Source organism: Monodelphis domestica, chromosome 4, assembly GCF_027887165.1.
Source record: "Monodelphis domestica isolate mMonDom1 chromosome 4, mMonDom1.pri, whole genome shotgun sequence".
Lineage (NCBI taxonomy): Eukaryota > Metazoa > Chordata > Mammalia > Didelphimorphia > Didelphidae > Monodelphis > Monodelphis domestica.
The window spans coordinates 133,031,646-133,054,865 of record NC_077230.1 but is presented as its reverse complement, the minus strand read 5'-3'; the positions used below and the strand labels follow the sequence as shown (position 1 = coordinate 133,054,865).

At 36.8% G+C, this 23,220-nt stretch overlaps 1 protein-coding gene across 41 annotated transcripts in view; it reads right to left on the bottom strand.

Annotated features, from left to right (window-relative positions):
- Nucleotides 1-1,898: 1,898 nt before the first annotated feature.
- Nucleotides 1,899-23,220, bottom strand: part of R3HDM1 (R3H domain containing 1) — a 159,040-nt gene continuing 137,718 nt past the window's right edge. For all 41 annotated transcript variants that reach the window (XM_056793770.1, XM_056793784.1, XM_056793779.1 and 38 more), the window contains 6 exons: nucleotides 12,474-12,577; nucleotides 8,640-8,806; nucleotides 7,026-7,176; nucleotides 5,156-5,238; nucleotides 4,566-4,650; nucleotides 1,899-3,779 (listed from right to left, as the gene is read on the bottom strand). In XM_056793770.1, coding sequence (XP_056649748.1) covers nucleotides 3,418-3,779; nucleotides 4,566-4,650; nucleotides 5,156-5,238; nucleotides 7,026-7,176; nucleotides 8,640-8,806; nucleotides 12,474-12,577 — 952 coding nt within the window. In that variant the 3' untranslated portion in view covers nucleotides 1,899-3,417. The remainder of the gene's footprint in view (nucleotides 3,780-4,565; nucleotides 4,651-5,155; nucleotides 5,239-7,025; nucleotides 7,177-8,639; nucleotides 8,807-12,473; nucleotides 12,578-23,220) is intronic.

The following is a 23,220-nucleotide window of genomic DNA, read 5'->3' as shown; positions in this document are numbered from 1 at the left end:
GTCTAACAGGGAAGACAACGGGGAAGCAATTTTGTACAAAGGATGTCACTGATAGCCAGAACTAGAAAATCTTTCACCAGACTGCTCATAATGCTTTTGATTCCCTAATGTACATTCAAATTCTGCTCTGTGCCTTTTCCCCACTAGACTGTTAGCACTCTTGGGGCCAGGAAGAAATTGCATTAATTTCTGCATTGCTCACAGCACTTTGCACACCTCAGGCATTCAATAAATATTTGCCGAATAAACATCCCAAAGGACTTAAAACAATCAGTCATGTTTCTTAAAACCATTGACAGATTAAAAAAAAAATCAAATGCTGTTTAAAAAGGACATTAACACATTGTTATTCATAGTCTTTTTAACCAAGGAAGGTGGTTAAATAGTATGAGCTTGAGAAGTTTGGAAAGAGATCACTTTAACAGTAAACACAACATTAACTCCATAATGTAAGTAGATCAGGGAGGCAACATGTATGCTTGTGGGAAAGACTGCTTAGGCTGTGAGAAAGTAGTGGAAACTTGGTAAATATATAGTGGATGTTCTAAGTTTGCTCTAGGGCAGTGCTAATTTTGAAGATCTTGCACCCACCCCCCACCCCCCATTACCCCAGAGACTGGAGGTGTCACTTCAGTAGTATCCTGACATGGCTTTGCCAACATGGCCCTAAGATTTTTCCTGTAGAGGTGAAAGGTCTTGTAAAGGTCACACTGTGTACTCACGCTACAGCCATTAACACACAGTACATATGTATGCTGTGAGTTGAGAAAAAAATCTTGGTTGCTTATTTGATGAGGCTGGGTGCTATGCTTAATTTTACCAAAACTTCAGGTATTTAATATATTTCAAAGCACCAGTTGGTAGTCAACTTCTTCCAGGACCATCTGGCCCCTTGAATAATTGCTCCCTGGGAGATCCTAAAGCCTGTGGGGTAGTCTATTACAGTGGAAAAAGGAGTGAATCTGAAATTGGGAGTACCTGGATTTATTACTTACCTCTTAGGGGACTAGCCATGTCCCTTCGTTTCTCTGGACCTCACAGGGCTCATCTGTAAATTGAAGTGGCTGTGCTAGATGATCTCCAAAGTCTCTCCTAACACCAAACCTATGATTTCAGGATAAATGCTTATAAAATTGCTGATATGCATAATCCTGAGACTTTCCAGGAGAGCTCTGACTCTGGGAAAGGCAGAGGTCAGGGCTTCAATGACCATAAAAATGCCGGACAGAATGGAATAGCAGATCAAAAGATTATCACCATGGTTTTTACTTGAAATCCTTCTTGGAGCAGCTCTTCTACATCTGGAAGATTTCATGTTTCCACCTGGCAACACTCTCTCTAACATTTAGAGACCCTAACCTCTAGGGACTGGGAGGTCAATATTCTTTGTCGGTCTAGATTCAAAGCATCCTTGGGATCAAGAGAGATGGTTTCTAGGTGACTTTTCATTTGTGTCTGCTTCTGCCCAAACATGAGGAATGTCTGTCTGAATCACTTCAGGACTGCTATCCTATGAATTGGAAATTCTTAACTAGAGGGGAACAGGTGACTTCATAATCTGAAGCTTAACCTCTTCAAACCAGCCCATAGGGAAGTTAGGGTGGGCAATCATTAACCTACCTCAGGAATGTTGGAAGAGGAACAAGTTGTGAAAAAGCTAAAAGGCAGGTCAGCACAAGAGAAAATGAAAGGATTAGACCCAGAAGAGATTATGTACCCAATTCTCTTTAAAAACGAAACGAAACCAAACCCCCAAACCAAACATACGAGACTTTTTGGTCTGCACACGAATCCCATATTTTTTTTTAAACATTAATCTTTCTTCACTGGGTTGCTACCAGAGCATCTGAAGAATTACAAACCACAGGCCATGCAATCAGTAAAGGAAAGATAAAGAGTGGGGATAAAATACACTATTGTGTGTATTTATTGAAAATGACTGCCCAACAAAAATGGTGTTAAAACATATGACTCAAAAGAGGAGACAGGCTGGTTATGCAGTGACTGCGAGGGCCAATGAATGGATGGCCTATGTTCCCTCTTCATGCTTCCTGTTTGAGGACTTGTGGGGGCATGTGGAGAGGAGTCCACAAGATACAAATGGCATGGTTGGTCTGAAACCTGAACCTGAAACCACAGGAGTACTGAAGAAGCTCTCTAATTTTCCATTTCTGATTAGAATTCATTTACTGGGAGCATGAAATTATACGATCATATTACAGGAGGTGACACTTAAATGCTATACTAAGAAACAAAAAAAATATGACTTTTGAGGTGGTTACTTAAATGCATGGCATATGTCTTATAAAAATTAGATTCATTAATAAATATTATTAGGAGATTGTAACCATCCTCATTAAAATGCACAGTACTTTTATATTTGTAAACATTTATTCTTCTGAACTGAAAAAGGCTTGCATCAGCACACATTGTACAGCCTTGCAAATTACACAGAAATTGGAAAAAAAAGTTTCTCGTCCTGCAGTGCAATGAATCTTTGATGTCCAATGATCCGCTGCAAACAATGAAAACAAATTTAAACCATTTAGGAATTTTCTAGCACTTGACAAATGCATTTCTTTACAGTGACCAAAGATAAGATCCATATGGAGGGAAAGGCAAATAAGTGGCACAATTATCTGGGGGACATGTGTTTTAAGATACATCATTTTTACCTTTTGACTTAAAAAAAAGGAAAGAAAAAAGAAATGTTTACTTTCTTCCTGTTTAAGGAGGATTCCTATTCCCCATTGAGAATCTGCTATATGGTTTGATTAAAATGAGTTAAGAACATAATTTATTTACAATTAACATTCACATTGTCTGAATATATTGAATAAAGAAAGGACTTTGTGAACAAATTCTATCATTACTGAAAAATGGCTTGTATGTTTGGAAATTTTCAGAGGAACAGGAACCTTCTATGTTAAGGATTCTTTTCATTCACCCATCGAGAAAAAGAGAATGAGTAGTTTTGGCTCAGATAGTCTACCTCTTGCATCCTTCCTACATCCAAGATGGGTCACAGTGTCCTGGCTGCAAAAAGGAAATATAGCTTCCAGTACGGCTATTTGTTGTGAAGAAAAATTTGCTGTACAATAGAGTTTTGGATCTGATACAAGAATTCAGAAATATAAAACAAAACAACTATAAAAGTCAGCGGCATTTTAACAGCATCTCTCAGAGAAAGCTGCTACTCTGTATCAGGTTGGTATGGATTCTGGTCATCTGGGGTCAGCTGTGTATCTCTCTTTTTTTCCCCCCTTAACTGGATCACTGGCCTTTCTTTGAATGCTATTGTGCCATGACCAAATGTCCCAGGAGTCTCTATAATGTTAACAGAAGCTCCAAACATCAAGCTAATCAAAGATGGCAGAAGAGAGGTGTCATAAAAGTGGAAGTCCAGTAGTGGATCTGCTACTGAGAACTTGCCCTTTCTAGGATATGAAAGTCATAGTGCTTCTTGCTTGACCTCAGCTTAAACTTGTTAACTGAGTTAATTTGTTTCTTCAATGCGTTTTGGGCAGCTGAAATGGAGGGGAATGTTGCTATAACTGTGTAAGTGGAGGCCAAGTCACTAGGTTTAGATTGTTCTGTCTTCATGGCACCATCTCCACTGCCACAGTAGAGAGAATGGTGGCGCAGTGGTGTCTGAGACTGGGGATCCCGGAGCCAGCGGATCTTGGCACCAATTTTAAAGAGTTCTCCAAAAAGCTTCTCAGCTTCTATTCGGGTTATCCCATCAGGTAGTTCTGTAATTTCTAAGACCTTCCCAACAGCTGCAATGAAAAAATTAAGAGTTAAAGTCCTTTTGTTACCAAAGGCAGAGAAGACAACTGAACACACAGATTCTGGTCATGGGAATCATCTGATTTTCTAGTTTAATCAGTCTAATTTGCAATATGATATTGCAAAGTCAACTAACAAAAGCCTTCATTTTATATCAATCTTGTTCGACGCTTTTGTACATTCACACTAAGGGCACTGAACCAGCTGCCAGTGTCATTCTTGTCACAGACAATGCTGCAGAACAAGGGTTCTTCACCTTTCACCTTTAGCAGGCTGGGGAAACCTATGGGCATCTCTCAGAACATTTGAAAATATATAAAATAAATGCACAGAATTACAGAGAGAGGCAATTATGTTCAATGGGTTATCAAAATATTAAATAAAACCAATATCATGGCTCTCAAGTTATGAATCACCATGTGGCTGTTAAAAAAGGGGAAAATGAGAAAAATGAGAGTTGAGTCAGGAGATCTAGATTCTTGTTCTTTCACTAAATGAAATCAAGAAGGTTTGTGACTCTTTTGTACATGTTTCGTTATCTGTAAAACCCTTATATCATCTTGGTTCAAATATAGTACATTCCCAAACAGTGGTAAAATGAAATCTCTTTGCAAGGATGAATGTAGTCTTAAGCTGAAAAATAACTCCAGAGTTCTCAGGTCAATGATGACATCCATGCTAATTATCCCAACAGTTATTATAGGAGATTCTATAGGAGACTGCTTAACTTGGCAGTCAACAGTAGAATTATGCTCAATTGTTCCAAGATGATCTACCTGCTTCTCCTGCGCCAAGGTCAGTGGAAGCAGCCTTTTTTGCTTGTTTCCTTCCTCGGTTTCCATGCCTACTTCCAGGCTGACACTGGAGAGTCAGAAATAGATCAATTATTTTTCCCATAAAAAGCACATTTTTAATATCTAAAAATAATATAAACTTCAATAGGATACAATAGATCTGAAATGTAGTTTGAACCATAAATCATTTGGGAAAATGTGACGTGGCAATTATGTTCCTTTCATTCAAATCCAGGCCTTCCCTCCCATCCCTGTCTTTGTGGAAGGGCAGTTTCTTTCTCTCCCTATTGTTAGTGCTCTCTTCCCTGATATTTTTTCATAGGAATTCTGCTCCCCATCACATGGTAAGACTATGCTTAATGCATAAACAAGAATAGCAAAGTTTGCACTGAGCTTCTCCCCTCCCCCGCTGCTCCCACCCCCACCCCCCAGTTCGTTTTAGATACTGATATCATTTATGAGCCATCTGGCTGCAGAACAGAAGTTTTCTAATACAGGACTGAATTCACAATTTCATAAATCCTGAGCTCTAATCCATAGAACAGTCTGGGTTAAGCAACTGTCTTCCATACCTGTTGGCTTGGAATGTGTCCATGCAGAATAGAAGGAGGGTTATATTGCAGGGGTTGGCCCAGTAAAGGATATCTGGCATCACCTGGAAAACAAAAAGAACGGCTTCCTATTTTCTTTTCTTAATAAAATTATTTTCCAGTTTTTCCAATTAAAACAAGAGAAAATATTGGAGGAAGAGATGAATTAGGTAAACAAGGAGAGCAAAAATCCTAAGAAAAAGCATAGTATCAATCCCCCATGATGTGAGATACCTGATCCTCTCTAGTCATTACAAAAGCATGAGCTCTGCATTTCAGAGACAATGCTCAGTAGCCAGGACCTATCAGTCTTTATCCCACTAACCTTGTGTCTCTGGCTGAAGGACACACAAAGGCAAGCTTAGGCCAGAAGGGCATAGCTGATGGCCAGGCAACACCTCAAGAGAAGGAAAAGTGTGGGTTGCAGTCCTTTGACTCACTGAGGATACTTAAAATGAAAGTAAGAAAAAACTTATCTAGGGCAGCTTGGTGGCATAGTGGATAGAGCAAGTGAGGAAGAGTTGGTTTTAAATCTGGCCTCAGATGCTTCCTGGTGGTGTGACCCCGGGCAACTCACTTAATCCCCCAACTGCCTAGCCCTTATCACTCTTCTGCCTTAGCAATGACATGAAGATGGAAGGCAAGGATAAAAAATAAAGACTAATGGATCAAAACAATGTGTTTTTATGGGAAACAAATGAGTATGGTTAAAGAGGGAAATAAATATACAAAAGCTGCAGGAATGTTCACAAAACTACTGGACAAAGTATCTGAAGGCAAATTCATTTTTGATGGGACTTGATATCATCTATAAAAGGAACTCTCTCAGATCTCTGCTGCAATAAAGAGAGGTCTTAAGAGCGACAACCAGAATATTATTGCTTTAAAAGAAAAATAAAGGACATTGTTATAATATTGGGACCTTCTCTCTACTGTTTATCACACAGATTGTGAGGGCCTCCTTTCAGTGTTGGTAGTAATAGCATGCTTTTTGGGGCATAAAACCCAGAACCTTCTTTTACCATCTCTAAAAATAACCCTAGGGCATATGCGATATCTCAAAGATTTAAAAACCAACTAAAAGAACAAAACCCCACAAAAAAACCCTTACCCTCCACAATACTGTGTACCGATTCCAAGCAGAAGAGTGGTAAGTGCTAGGCAATGGGAGTTAAAGTGACATGCCCAGGGTCACACAGCTAGGAAGTGTGCGAAGTCACATTTGAACCCAGGCCCTTTGGCTCTGGGCCTGGCTCTATATCTACTGAGCCACCTACTTACCTGCAAGTTTTTTTTTTTTTTTAAAGCAAGTCATTTCTGACTCGGTAAGAAAGTACAAAGAGGTGGATGAGAGTTAAATTAATTCTGGGTTTACTTGATGAACTCTAAATCAGTTTTAGAGTTGGAAGGAACCTCAGAGACCTAGGTGTCAAGCAGCCTATGTTCAGAGACCAAGGGTGAGAGAGAGCATGTTTTGTCTTAAGGTGAGCTCTAACTGCTGGCATATTTTTGATGGCAAAGCTAAATCAGCCTCTTTACAACTTTTGCCCACTGCTTCTGATTCTGTTGTCTGGGGACAAACAACCTTCCTAATTGTGATGCTCAGAACACAATATTCTGAGGTATCATTTGATGAGAATAGAGTACAAAGGAACTACTACCTCTTTATTCTTGTTACCCTTCTCTTAATGCATCTTTACCCATTAAAGTGGGTCAGATGGCCTAGCCTGGTGGTGGTGTTATACTGGAAAGGCCTGGTGAAACAGAAGCAGAAGTGAAATAAACCAAATTATGTGGCCATGAAAAACTTTTAAGTTATATTCATATAAGTTATTCAAGCTCAAAGACTTACCCTGCCCAGGGACAAAAGGTCTAGAAAACTGGGGTACGATGGAAAGAGGTGCTAATGTGGGACAGATATTTTTCATATTGGAGAGCTGAGCTGGTGCTGGTGACTGGACTGGTGAGGTGACTGGGCTACCGAGCTGAGGACTGTGCTGTAACTAAAATATGAAATGAAAAGACATGGAAAAATTAGAAGTTACAGAAGGGAAATTGTATCTAAAATACGAGACAAATTTGCCATGGGTTCTTCATTTTAGAAACATCCCGTCATTACACGTTAACAATCATAGCAAATGAGATGTTATGGGTAAAGTGCTGAGGATCATATGAAGCAGGCCGCTATTGCTACTGTTATGCATTAGAGCCTTTGTGTTACAAAGAAAGTATCATAATGAATATGTGTCTTAGAAATAAATTAATCATAGAAGCCAAGAAAAAGATAGATATCTCCATAGAGAATAGAATATAGACAAAATAAAATGGGTAATTTTCATCATATATATATATATATATATATATATATATAAAGCACAATATAACTAAAATTTAAAGAGAAAGCAACTAAGGAAAAGATTACTTCAAGCTTCGCTCATAAAGGCTTTATATTCAAATTATATACATAACAGATATTGACTGCATATAGATATATAAGGAATGGATACAAATTAGACATAGTTAAAAGCTATAAACAGTTTTCTAAGGAAAAAATGAAAACTATCAACCAATAAATGGAAAAAGTACTCTACATATAATCATTCGAGTCATTAATAATTAGAAAGATTTTCAGATTACTAAAAGGGTTAATAAAATGAGCATCACAAAAATGTTGAGAATTTTCCACATGCAATTTTGTATTTGTTAGAAGAGTCTTTTTAAGCTAGTAAAGGATACATCAATGGGTGAGAAAATAAATGTAATTTGAAAAAAAAATATCCAGGCATAAAGAAAAATGCTCCAAGTAAATGATTAGATCAATTCACGGTAAATCAACACTTAAGCTCTATCTCATGTTCCTATGTAATTGACAGGGATAGTAAGAATAATAAAGACGTCCTGAAAGGGCTCTGGGAAAAAATGAACATATTATTTAATTTGCTGTTAGTGAAGCTGTTAAGACCTACCATCACCAAATGAAAAAAAAAAAACTGGTAATACTCTGACTCAGTAATATTATTAGAAGGCATATTTCCTTAAAGAAAGGAAAGGGACTCAAGTGTACATTGATAACAGTTTCTTGTGTCATGTGAAAGACCTAGAAAATAAGATGTGATATCATGCAATAGGGAAATAGCTGAATGAATTTTGGCATTTATATATTATGGAACAATAATGTGTCCCAAAGTGGGCAATTTCATTGTAACCTAGGAAGAGGTATAGGAACTAATGGTAGATTATAGGTAGGAATTAATTAAAAAAAAAAAAAGAACCCGGTGAAAGCTAACAACTTGAAAAGATGTCACACCCCTTATTGAATTGATGGCCATTATTCCAGAGACTTATCAGGAACTATGCAAAAAACGTCTTTTGATTGAGATACTAGATATAGAATAAAAAGTCCATTTTGGTAAAACAAAGAAAAAACAAAGAAAGTATCATAAGCAACAAGGAGCAGTAAACTTACTTGGACGACATTTTCTAAATTGCTAAACTCCACTGACTTCTGTCCTCTTTGATGATCACAGTAGTATTTATTTTGTTTCCATTGAGGGGGTGAGTGGGCTCGAGGCTGAGAACTGTTTGGTATATTTAACTGCATCATGACCACTCCTCCAGCAGGTGGTGGTACTGCTACAGAGCAGAAGGAAGCGGACACTTAGATGACTTTCATTTCCATGTTTTGCTTACATTAAAAAAAATCAGGACTAGAGTGAAAATCTAAATATCAGAGTGAGTGTATTTAAATGTCATTATTTTGCTATAGATAATGAGAATTATTAACAGCATGTATTCAGTAAGAGGAACTGATGAAACAGATAAAAGTCATGTTTAGCCTAAAAAATACAATGTCTGTTGAAAGTAAGGTAACTTTAAAGCATGACCCATTATCTTACAGGACAGCTGAAAAAATTAATTCAATTTAGTTGAACAAATAACAAGTTTTGTACCAGGTACTGCTAAGTGCTTTACTGTTTATTCATATACTGAGTATAAATTTTGTGCCAGGTACTTTGCTAGACACTGAGGATAGGAAGTCAAATACTAGGGATATAGTTCCTGCCCTCAAGGAAGGTCCATTCTACTGGGAGGAAAACAATACGACCAGTGATAAATAAGTCAATACAAAATAATTTTTTTTTTCAGAGAGAGAAGATCTGAGAGCACTGGCATAAGTCAAGGGGGGCGGGAGACCACGAAGACCTGAAGACAATGACATCTGAGCTTTGCTTTGAAAGAAGCTGGGAATTTGGTAATTGTAGATGAATAGAGCATTTCCAGCACTGTGAGGATGATGGTGCCCCTATAGAAACAGGGAAGTTAGGAGAAGGAATATAGTTTAGGGGAAAGATAATGAGGTAGATTTAGGTTTTGGCCATATTGAGCTTGAACTGCTTTTGGGATCTGTGAAGTTTCATTATTTATTATCTGTCAAAACGGTTACTTGAAGATACTTTTTAATGAAAAAACTTGAAATTAAATCTGCCAGGGTTGTTATCAAAGTAATGTTTAAGACACCACCATTTGAAATGAGGAAAAGTGAGGAAAAAAAGACTTCAAAAAAAATTAAGCCAAGGAGAGATTGGCTCCTAGTTCTGCTACTAACTTCTTATGAATTTGGTTAAGTTAACTAGTCTTTTTGGACTGTATTTTCCTTACCTGTAAACTGAGGGGGCTCAACCACAGCTTGAAAAGTCCCTTTCAGCTCTGAATCTGTGCTCCTATGATCCTCTGTGCTTATCTTGCTGCTAACATTCAATACATTGATTAAGTCATTTCTCCCTAAGTTCTATTTCTCATCTCTCCAATAGATGATTAAAGAACCACTTTATATTTATAGATTGTTTTATAGTTTACAAATAGTCTAAACCATTCCTACCTCCACTTCTTTCCTCCCCAAACCTCTCATTTCTGCTGGCACCACCACCCTCTCTGATAGAAATCTCAGAGCCCTTTTTTCTTGCTCCTGACAAGGAAAACGTGGATGAATCCAGTTCCAACTTCTACTACATCTCCTGATTCATTCTCTGCTTTCTGGTCACACTATCACCCACTGAGGGCAGGCCTAGACTATTACAGTATTTTCCTAACTTGTATTACTGGATCTAACCACACTCTCCCTTTCAAATTATCCTGCAGCCAGAGTAATACACTTACTGTATAACTTGATTACATCCTTCCTTAAGTTCAAACATCTTTATCATCTTCCTACTGTCTCCAGAGTGAAACCCAAAATCCTTAGCCTGTTGATCAAAGCCAACAATCCCTGTTTTCTACACTGATTTCACATTCTTCCCATTCAAGTACTCTTCCTGCTAAACACTAGTTTGGCTATGATCCCTGAGCATGTCCTACTTTTTCTGGGATTTTGCTATGCTGACTTCTAGAATGCCCTTTCCTCCCATTTATAACTATTAAAATCTTGCTTATTCTTTAAGGCCCAGTTTGAAGTCTATTTCTTCCATTGAACTTTCTCCTTCATTCCTAAACAGGGAAGTGCTATGGTTACTACATATGGCATAACAGTCAAATTAGATTTCTTTAAACCCTTCTGTCTCAGAATCATACAAAGTATTGGTTTCTAGGCAGAAGAGTGGCAAAGGCTAGGCAGTTAGTGACTTGCTCAGAGTCACATGGTTATGAAGTATCTGAGGGCAGATTTGCTTCTGGATCTCTTGCAGCAAAAATTTTTACCTCTATGCACCTAGGCCTTTTGTTATCCAACAGTTATTTTTATGCATGTCTTATTTTCCTGCTAAAGTAGAAATTTCATGATGACATGAATAGTAGCAGTATCTTTATTTCTCTTGAGATCCTTACTGCCAACTACATGCCAAAGGTCTACACATAGCAGATCTTAAAAAAATGAGCAAATGAATGCCCATTCATGCTTTTCTTTTACCAAGTCAGTAGCATCTACCTGTCTATTTTAGTTAGTCTTACTCACCATTTAAACACTCTTGTTATCTATATCTTCTTTCTCTTCTGACTCGCCCTTATTGTTATATATAGGTGCATGTGTATAGAAGAAGAAGGGACTATATTTGTGGCCCAAATTCTGCTTCCAAGTACTCATATTGCTAAGCTATAAAAGCAATGTTGGTGAATAGTGCCCTTGGGAAGGTTCCTATCATAAGTGACTATTTTCAAGGACTTGTAATATAAAGGATAAGTTGAGAAACGAGAGGGAAGATGGATGTTGATTGCTCTTAAAGAAAGTTTACCCTAATTCTTTTTTTTTTTTAAATCCTTATCTTCCGTCTTGGAGTCATATTGACTCCAAAGCAGAAGAGTGGTAAGGGCTAGGCAATGTGGGTCAAGTGACTTGCCCAGGGTCACACAGCTGGGAAGTGTCTGAGGCCACATTTGAACCTAGGACCTCCCGTCTCTGGGCCTAGCTCTCAATCCACTGAGCTACCCACCTGCCCCCGAGTTTACCCCAATTCTAACATCTCTATTTAGCTGATTCTTTTGTAGCAATGCAGGCCCTCAGTTAAAGCAAAGAAGTAGACAGATCTTATCCTTCCTGGCTAAGTACTTATATACCAGACCAGCTTTTCCCTCCATTGCAGTGTTGTACCCTGATACTCTGGCTAACTCCAGGAGACTTCAGGCTAATGTTGATACTCAGACTGACGATAGGCCATTAGATACACCATGGCAGAGTAGAGCTACTTTTTTTTTTTTTAAAACACTGACTAAGTTTATAAAAAATAGTGCGGTGTCAGGGACAAATATGGCATGAGGAAAAGCACAAGTAGATTTTAAATGTTAAATTTGATTTAGATGGCACCACTAATTGTACCCAAATTTATGTGTTTCTCATTTTATATTCAAATTAATTCAGTCAGTATTTATTTATGCATTTATTCTATGTAAAGTGCTAAGCTAGGTGCTAGGATTAAAAAGATGAAAAAACAGTTATTGTATGCAAGAAGCTAGTATATCCTAGAATTTAGTGATATGATATGACACAAATACAGTACAAGGTAGAGTGTGAAAAAAACAAACAAAAAACGGAGAGATGCAAAGTTTATAAGAAAAGTTAAAGAAAGAGAAAGGCAGAGAGAGAACACTTTTGGTTGAATAAGGGAAAAATTTCAGGGAGGTGAGAGTATTCAAAAGTTGAGCTTAAAGGAAGAACAAGATTCTGGTAGATGAAGATAAAAAGGTTTCAGCCCCTTAAAATACAGTCTAGTCACGAGCAATGGGCTTTTACTAGAATTTTAATGCATTTCATTTTTCTTGTCCAAATGAAAAAAGAATTCCTAATTGTAATTATCTGATTATCTTTCCATACCTGCACATTGGTGGCTTGGAAGCTGTTGAGAATTGCCTGGTGAAGAAGTTCGAGGAAACTGTAACTGATCTGATCCTAAAGGCTGCAAATAACCTACAGATGAGCTAGAACAAAATAAGATACGGGTGCTATTATAAATAAAGATGCTTTAATTTAAATTAGAAATCCAAGTAAAAAATTCTTTAAATTTAAATGCCCTAAATGAACATCTATTATTTCCTTTCAAGATTACAACAAATAAAGTGTTATTAAGTTTCACTTTTGCACTTCTTAATTAACGGTGTGGATTATCACTGGTATGACAAATGTTAATTTTTATAAGTACCTCCTACAGGAAAACTGAAAAGAAAAAAAAGAAGAAAAATTGTTAAGATTAAGCAATTTATAATAGATCTCTTTTATACTGCTTTTCCCCTTGGATTTTTTCTCTTAGGAATTTGTCCATCTCAGCTGTTGTTCTTCCTTCTTAATGGCTAACCCCAATAATTTCTAAAGGGGAGGGGGTGTGTGTGGGCGGGGCACTACATAAAGGCAGTCTTTTTGACACTCCTTCCAACCTTCCAACTATTTGTTTAAATTTAAAATCCCTTTAAGCTGTTGAAAGCCTTCATCAGATCACCTAGGATACTGTGCTTAGTGTTCAAAGAAGTGTAAAAGGGATGGTGAAGAGCCTTTTGTCAATGTCATAAGTATCACTTGAAGGAGTTGGGCATGTTAAGCCTGCAGAAGAATTCAAGGAGAGAGGACATGGCTATGTTGAAAGTATTTGAAGCACTGAAAAAGGAATCAAACCAGTTCTGTTTGGCCCTAGTGTGAAAATGGAAAGTTGCAAAGAAAACAGATAGATCTATGTTAATGTATATTAATAGATGTTGAGGAAAGTATGTGTCTGAGATGCAGTCCCTTTCCTTGGACATCTCGAAGGAAAGTCTGATGACACCTGCCAGGTATTTGTTTTGATAGTCATTTATATTCTTTCCAATTTTCAAATTCTCTGATTCTGGGTTGTAATCTGCATGGTTGGAGGGATGACATCATAGACCTATTGTAGAGCTTTGGAGAATCTCAGAAAGCCACGGTCTTGACATTTTACAGACAAATTTTAAGCATCGGATAAAAAAATGTAGAATTGTTCTGACTGCTGAAGCAAAGCATAATTCTCATAGTTGCTGATGACTGACAAGATCTAGAGTCCATTCTACGGTAGCCTAAAATTAGAGACATATGAAGTCAGAATAATAGCCAGTCTCTGTGGTTGCAAAAAACTCAGTATATATTTGTTATTCTTAGCCTTACGTCTTTTCACTTAGGTAGTTCCAGACAGAACAAAAATTAGCACTTATCAGAAAGAATTCTGATTACAAATCAAGTGCATATAGATGATAAAGCTTGAGGAAAAGATGTTAAAATTTACTTCCTATGTTGTTTTGAATTACTCCTTCATAACTATTTGATGATATGAAGTAAAATTAAAAAAGTATAAAATTGAACATTAAAAGCAGAAAATCAGTTATAATTTTCACTTACTTACCTTTCCTGAATAAAGGTATCTGCACAATATTTTAGGTAGATAATAGGCTTCTTAAGATATTTTGTATTGTTGAGACCAATCAGACAGAATATGTTAACATCAACATGTTTTCCCTAGTCGAAGAAATTATTTACAAAACAATCAATACAGAAGCTGCCCAAGGGAAATGCCAAACTCCCTGAATGTTCAAAATCCTTGCACAGCATCTTCATTAAGCCTTTTTCCTTCCTAAATCTAGGCCAGCCAAGCCCAGGGGGTGGACTTCTCTAATTGTCCAGGTTATTTATAGGCTCAAGAAAATATTAAAAGGGAGGAGGAAGTTTGGAAGTTTTCCTTAAACAAATATTAAGCTATCTGGCAACAGAGCATATTTTTTTGCTCTAGTGAAACATAAATCTCAAAGTTCTATTTTAAACCAACAGCTAGGCAATAGCTTGGCCTCAGAAAAGAACAATTTTGAACTAAAATCATTTTCAAAAGGTGGAAGGCCTTTAAAAGAAGGAATAGGAATATGAATGAATGAGAAAGGCATTTTTAGTAGGGGAAACATTACATGTGAACAAATAGAGGCTGAAAGTGAGCAAATAGTGGCTGAACTATAAATAAGCAATATGTAGTTCTCTAAATAGAGAAAATGTCATAGGAGGTGATAATGGGATAAAGATATGTAAGTCTTAAGTGGAACTGATTAAGGCAGACCCTGCTCAAGCTAAGCTGATTCCTCAATCAACTTGATGAAAATTATAAGGTGTGGGTCATTATTAGGCTTGATCAAACTCAAACCAATGTGACAGAGGGAGCTTCTAGTTGACTGACTGACTGAAGAATTAGTTGCTCTTCTTTATGGCTTGTGAAAGTAGATTTTGTATTTATTTGTTCATGGACTCCTGTCAGTTTTTTGTATCTTACGTATTTCCTATGGTGTGAAATGAAGGTTGCTTTATATTACATCATCATCAGTACACTGAATGCTGAGGTACCATAAATAAGAATGCTGCTGCCCAGGTATCTAACATGTAAACCATATCTACTTTGTTTTAGAGACATTCTAGGATCAATACAGACGGAGGCAACGAGTCAAAGGATCAATGTGACCCTGAAGAATTAAGCTTTCAGGATGGAAACTGGTTTGTGTGTGCTTAGAGCCTTTGTTTAAGATGAGAGAATTCCTGAGATGAATGTTTACTGATCTTTTATTCCTTTTCCAGTATAATACTTACTGCTTGATTGTGACACTCCTAGTTTACTTGTTCATAAAATGAATTGCTTGTGATTCAGCTTATTTTACTACAGAGTTGCTACAAAGACAGATACTTAAGTGTTTGGGGCAGCCACATGGCTCAGTGGATTGAGAGCCAGACCTAGAGTTGGGAAGTCCTGGGTTCAAATTTTGCCTCAGACTATGCCTAGTTGAGTGACCCTGGGCAAGTCACTTAACCTCCATTGCCTAGCTCTTATCATTCTTCTGCTTTAAAACCAATACATAGTCATGATTCTAATATGGAAGATAAGGACCAATTATAAGTGCTTAAAAATGTACAAAAGAGTTTACATACATTTATTTCACTTAATCCTCATAACAAACCCTTGAAATGTGTATAATCTTGATTTAATTGATGAAGCAATTGAGGCTTGGGGATATAAATAAATGATATGCTGTAAAGTGAGAAACTTAGGATTTGAATTTGGGCCTTGGGGGTTCAAATCTACTTTCCTCTTTATTATATATATCACAGCAGCTCTCCAATATTATCATTCTCATTCATTGATAGTAATTCTATTTAAAAGTCATAGCTTTACAGGGGCAGCTGGGTAGCTCAGTGGAATACACAGTATTGATTCCAAGACAGAAGGTAAGGGTTTAAAAAAAAAGTCATAGCTTTAGGGTCCATGTTTTTAGCAATATTTTGCTTATAAAAAAAAACAAAAATAACTGTCAAGTAAACACTTCTGGCTACAAACTTCACTTTTATAAAAGTACCTGAAGATGAAACAATTTCTTTGAAAAATGAATGTACTGTATGGTAATACTTTCTTCCTCTGACTAAATTTCTTTTATAACTAGATTTCCTTCTAACATTGGAAATAAAACTGACTTCTCAAAAAATATGATTCAATTAAATAGTTGGCTTTGTGAAAATTATTTGAAAGATTAGATTAGAAAAGACATGAAAGCAACAGCAAGAGGAGAAATAACTAACAGTGTTTGGAAGAAAAAAGTCAAAATATTTATTAAGTGCCTACTATATGCCAGTCACTGTGCCAAGAAATGAGACATAATGATGAACACTATGAAATGCTATAATATATAAATAGGGGAGCAAAAAAATTCAGAAAATTAGGCTAAGAAAGGAGAAGCAAAGTAAAGAAACTAATGTTGATTTAATTTTCTTACATTGGCTCAGTAGCCTATGAAAGCTTCTGGTGTCTTAAAATAAAAACGGTCACTTGTATGACACTGGGAAAATCACTTAACCCCAAATGCTTAGCACTTCTTGCTCTTCTGCTTTGGAGGCAATTCTTAGTATTGATTCTAGGATGGAAGGTGAGGGCTAAAAAAAATTTTTTTAAGTGGTTACATTTTACTTGTTCTCTGCTATTTTGGAATTTAATAAAAAAAAAAAACCACCTGAGAAAAAACCAAGGATGAAAACAATATATGGAAAATTAAACCTCCAAAGTACAGGGAGGTGATGCCGCGTTCTCAATATCCATGCCAGTAGTTATTTGTCTGTTATCTGAGGAAAAAGTATGGTAAGATTCATCTTCATCCTTATCCTCATCATTGCTAGCATTTATACAGCACCCACTAAGTGCCAGGCACTGTACTAAGTATTTTGCAAACATCTCATTTGATTCTCATGGTTACTTGCCCAAGGTGACATAACTAGTTTCTGATGTCACTTTGGAATTCACGTCTTCCTGATTCCAGGTCTGGCACTCTATGTACTGTGCCACCTAGCTGGTTGGCTCACAAAATGATGATTTTGGGGGTGGTGGTGGAAGGGGAGGGTAGGCTCCATAGCAATCCATGAAATGGGTGAAAAAACAAAAATGGCTTTCATCTTGTAAGGCCTTTTACCTCCATAATTCAATTCAACTCAACACAAATATGCATTACATCAGGTATTGGGGTTACAATGACAAAAAATACAATAGTCACTGCCCTCAAGGAGCTTATAGTATTAGTATATGGCATACTGATTTAGAATTTTGAACCCTAGAGACTACATTTCCCACAATCCCCTTTTCCTTTTCCTGCATCCCTGTGTTTTGTGATTGTATTTAAGTGGCTGTAACTCCTCCTGCTTCCTCTCTCTTGGACCTGTGACCAGGCTGAAGTCAGGCAGTTCTTTTATTTTAGTTATTATTAATAAAACTTAATATAATGTTTAGTTATTTATTATTAATTTTAAAACCCACATTTTTGGAGACCACGAAGTGACTACGAATTCTCAAAAATTTGAGCATAGCCTTACAGTAAAGATAGTACATTTCCCTGGTCTCTGCCCACCAGAGGGTCTGGAGCTGGGTGTTCCTGAGCTACTGCCCCACCCTGCAACCTGCTGTTTCTCCTGTCTTGGCCAATGCTTGGCCAGCATTCCTCACCACTCTCCACCCAGCTTGGAGCCTACTGCTGACCAGACCTGCCACAAGAGCCTGCCAATCCCAGCATTTTTTTCCCCCCATAGAGGGTGATGTATAAAAATCTTTCCACCACAATGCCTTTCCACACTCCACGTGTGTGTTTCTAGCCTGCCGAGTGGAAAAAAGAATCCCACACCTATTTTTCAAGCAGATTCCCCCTCCCCCCCTTTAAAGCTGATCCTGGACTCCTAGTTTAGAAGGCTGTTAATAAGGTTTTTCACAGGGAGGGCAGTTAGTTCCAAATCAGTAGATTTAAAGTCAGTTTTGGGGAATAAGTTTTATTTTCCCCCCTTCTTCTCTTGACCCAAAACACCAAGAAGTATTTTTTCTCTCATATACAGATAAGCTATTGTTTTCCCTCAAAGTTTTGCATCTTTCTGTTTATTCTTTAAACAAACTCCATTCAGTCTCTTTCAGGAAAAATGCTATTGCAAAGCATGCTTGAAACTCTGAAACAACAGTTTGAGTTGGTAGAGCAAAAAAGTACAGCTTGGATCTGCTTAATTCTTTTCTTGGGTCATTTTATTTTCATTGGAGATTTCCTGCTTAATTTCCTACTCAAGAATATGGCACAAGCTATACTGCTTATGCTACAAACCAACCTGAAATATTTTGACAAAGTTCTAAAAGTTCTAACTGCATTCAACATGCAGAGTGGAGATTCTGCCCTGTGCTTCTATGAGAAAATTCAGACCTTTGAAAAAAGAAATTGAAATGGATAATAAATACTGGGGGAGGGGAAGGAAACTTTAAGAGAGATCTGGAAGTTTTTTGCTAACTATTTTGAGTTTATTCTACTCCTATAATAGTGAACAAGTCTATTGGGATTGGTGAAAAGGATTTTGACTGCACTGCCTGTCTGCACCTTCTCATTGATTTGTATTACTGTATTTACTGATTGCTTTAAGGTTTACAATTTTATCTGTTTTAATTTAATCAAGATCTTTCTGCTATACGGAATCATTTTAAGTTACTATGTTTTGCCTATATTGATCTTTAATTTGTACCTTTACCTTTGCTGAAGAACAAAATATTACTGTATAAGCCCATGAATATCTTGCCCAAACCTTTGTCACTAGATCCATTGGAGATCACCTGTTGGCTTTGTTAATTGTCACATAGATGATGATGATGGATGGATTTCAACAAAACTGGTTAAATTGTGTGCAACCTTTAGAGAATTTAATGAGCTAAGAATTTAAATGGCAATTCAAAGGTGTCTTCAGAAATAATTTTAGTAATTAGTAGTTTCTGAATGGATGATTTAAAAAACATTTATATATATTATAAAGAATGTTGTATTGAAGGTAGAGAAACAAAGAAATGTTCTGCCAAGGTGTTTCTATGAATCAGGAAGCCGAAAAAAAAAAAAAGCTCCTGCAAAACTCTTCAATTTAATTTACTTCCAGCAGAACAATCTAGATTTCTTGATGATGTTCTAGACCCAAATAAGTTTTACTTTGTTTAAAAATATGTTTGCCAAGGTTGAAAGATTTGCTATATCTGTAAAAATTGTGACAAATATCCACCAGTTCATAGTTTTTTTTAAATGTAATACAGAAACTAATATGAAATATGACAGTGGGTTTGCTTGCTATTGTAATTAACTGGACTATTGTGAATTTTGGGAACTTTGGTACTTCTTTGAATGTGCATTATCTACTGTGTTATTTTATTCTGAAAATCATTTTGTTCTTGCACATGGCTGACAAAGTGTGTCACTGATTTTTAAGCTATATATTTTAATTTTTAAAACTAAAAAAACCCTTTTAATTGCATGTGCAATATAGTATCTGAGTTTTATTTTTTCTATTCTTTTTGTATTTGAAGAATGTCAATAGTATTGAGAAGATTTTTCTTTATTTATTTTACTTTGCAGTAATATAAGTTTTAAATACATTTGTTCTAATATTAATGCATGCCCCAAAAGCTTTAGACTATAAGAAATGATGCCATTGATTATTTAAAAGAACTATGGGACTTTGCTTCATGATGTTGTCTGATTCCAGACGAAGAGAATATATAAGAGGCACTGCACAGTGCTAAAGAAACACAAATCACCTGCATAGTGCCTATGGAGCACAAGGTCAAAGGGACCAGATCACATTGAGATTGATGCAATTTTGAGCCAAGACAAGAGGACTTGCACTTGTTTGGGGTTGGAGGTTGTGGCTCTTTTGACATATGGCAGAGGCTGGACTTCCTCTGAGCCAGATTCCATTAAGCACTTACTTTTTACTGCCATCCTGGTTCCCATTTGCTGCTGAAATCTAGTCCCTTTTCTGTCTTTCATAGTGTGGCAAACTTTCTATAGTACTGACTACTGATTGGGTAGTGCATAATTTCTTAAATCATTTTAATTGGGTCCTGATTCAAGGACCTGTTATAGGTTAGTTTTTCCTTTACTTGGATTTTTTTAGGCATAAAACTTTTACATTTTATATTATATCTACAAGTTATTTTTCTCTTTGATTTAACTCAGCCATGCATCCCTGAGTGATCCCCGTGTTTGTTATTATTCACCTCTGGGGGGCAAGTTATTGTTGTGAACTTTGATTTAAATTTGAGCAATTTTAGGATAAGACTGCTACCTCACAGAATCTAGAAAGCACTATAAAGATGCCTGTAGAGACGACACACTGCACTAGAAGATCTACAGTTAACTTTGGGAAATGAATTTGAAATTTAGGGAGGGGTTGAAGGCTTTTTGGCTTTTTGTCAATGCACCTATAATTGGTTTTGCTCCTTTTTCCTTTTAATTTCTTCTTATCCCCAAATTATTGTAATTTCCCTTTAAAAACTGTAATATTTGTATATACCTATAGTTCAAGTTAGTTATGTTTATATGATTCACTGAGGATATTGGTCTCCCAAAGGATAAAGGGGTACCGGGGGGGGGGGAAGTATTGATTTAGAATTTCCCACAATCCCCCTTTCCTTTGTTCCTATGTTTTGCATGGTTGTATTTAAGTGGCTGCAATTCCTTACACTTCCTCTTTCTTGGACCTGTGAACAGGCTGAAGTCAGGCACTTCTTTTGTTTTAGTTATTATTAATAAAACTTAATAAAATATAATATTTAGTTATTGATTATTAATTAAAAAAAGCCCAGAGTGGCCAGTAGTTCAGTGGTAGAATAATTTTAAAAAGGGGGCAAAAATGGTAAGAATTTATTATAATATATAAATATTAACTTAATTATTGATACATTTATCATGTGATTTTTATGCAATGACTAATTAGAGATGACATACTGTTATTTCTAATGCCACTGACAGTGTCAGAAAAGGATATGTTATCATTAATCAAAAGGTCACTTTAGATGGATTTGTACACTAACTTAATTTTCCATTACATCTATTATTCAGACCAATGAGAGCAAACTATCTTGTCAGCTCTGTCATCATATCCTAGGGACCACAAGACCAGATCCTTCCACCTACCTGGTAGCTACATGTTACCATATATATGGTTTATCCTTATACTATGAGATTCTTAAGGGTAGGGAATTTATTCTTTTTATATCTATGTTAGTTAACATGGCATGTTTGCAAACAGAAATGCATTTATTTCTTGCAAAACACTCTCTGTCTCTGTCACTCTGGTACATGCGCTAAGATCCCATGTCTGGACTATTGCACAAGCCTTTTGGCTGGTGTCCCAGGCTCAAGTCATTGCTGCCCATTCTCTGGTCAGATGTCAAAATGATCTTCTTAAAGCATTAGTCTAACCATTGCTTCTCCTTCTCTGAACTCCAGAGGCTCCATAGCACTTCCAAAATCAAATATGAAATCCATCATTTGTCTTTTAAAGTCTTTGGCACTTCCACTCTTTCCAGTCTTCTTATTCTTGATTCTCCCTCCATGTACTAGATCAACAGGGCCCCTAAAGTCTCCAAACTGTCCCGATGCTGCATGTTTTGACTCTGCACCTTCTCAGCAGCTGTCATACTTATCTCTACAACATACCTCGTGCCTTCCTTGCTCCTTTCCAAAAACAGCCTCAGTTCAGACCACCTTCTGCAAGAGGCCTTTGATAGTCCTCTTATCTTCTTTCATAATAATGTGGTACAGTGGATAGAGTGCCAAGAGGACTTGGGTTCAAATATGACCTCAGACACTTCCTAACTATGTGATCCTGGGGGAAGTCAATTAACCTCTGTGGCCTAGTCGATGCCTTTCAGTCTTAAAGAGAAATAAAAGTTAAAGGAAAAAAAGCAAACAAACAGAATGGGTGCTCTGGGAGGGCAGGGACTATTTTGCTTTGGCCTCTGAGGGTATCCTTAGCACAATTGCTTGCACATGAAAGTTTAATAAATGCCTATTTATAGGACTTGATCTATTGACCATATCTGACATAGTAGAGAGAAGAGGAAAAAGATAACAATGACTAATAATGTATAATTACTAATAAATGATAAAGGCGAGTTAGCATACAAAATGATGTTGGAAATGCTAACTGCATGGTCTATGTAGCCTCTGGGATGTTTAAAAGGATTATGAGACCGTATCCCTATGATTAAACTTTTTGTATCTATCTCTCAAAAAGTCTTCTGTCTATCAATCAATGAGTAGAAGACACAAAGTAAAAGAATGAAACAATCTCAGCTTGTAAGAATCCTACATTTCAGTGGGAGAAAACAATGACATATCAGTGAACATAAAAGAAATGTAAAAAAAATGTAAAATACATAGTAGTTGAATACAAGGTTGATAGGAAGAAGGGCACTTAACAGTTGGGGGGGAAATCGGAAAAGGTTTTGTGTAGAAAATGATTCTAGAATTACATCTGGAAAAAAGAAAGGAAGTGTATGAAATATCTAAATCTGTATGTAATGCTGGACATTGAACACAGAAGGGGAGGAAGAAACTAAGATTAGAGCATGGGTTCAAGGACCAACAAAAACAGTGAAAAAACAACAGGAGAAAATGAAATCGTAGAAAGGAGAATTCCCATGAGAAGATGAAATTGCAAGGAAGACAAGAAATAGAAGAAAAAAGAAAAGGAATAAGTGAAAAATTTCTGTAGTGATCTCTTTCCACTGCTGCTCATAGTGTAAATACGTCACTGGGATGGATGCTACCATGTATGTAACTGAGATAATCTTTTTCTTTTCTTTTTTTTTAAAGAAACCCTTACAGTCTGTCTTAGACTCAATACGGTATGTTGATTCTAAGGCCAAAGAGGGTAAGGGTTAGGCAGTGGGGGTCAAGTGACTTGCCCAGGGTCACATAGCTAGGAAGTGTCTCTGAGGCTAGATTTGCACCCAGGACCTCCCATCTCTGGGTCTGGCTCTCAATCCACTGAGCTACCCAGCTGCCCCCATAACTGAGGTATTTTGTAATTAAGTAGAAAAGACACTTAAGGTAAAGCTAAGAGTAGCAAAGCTAGAACAAATATACACAAAAGTAATCTGTGATGGAATCCATATAGTTGAAGGTCACTCAGGAACTGAGCTTTGAGATTTCTCAAAGAAGAAAAGAAAATATCCTAAAAGGATAGGAAAGACTATGGATTGCTTCCAGGATTAGCCTGCTATGACTGACCCCACATACCTTTCTCATTTGTG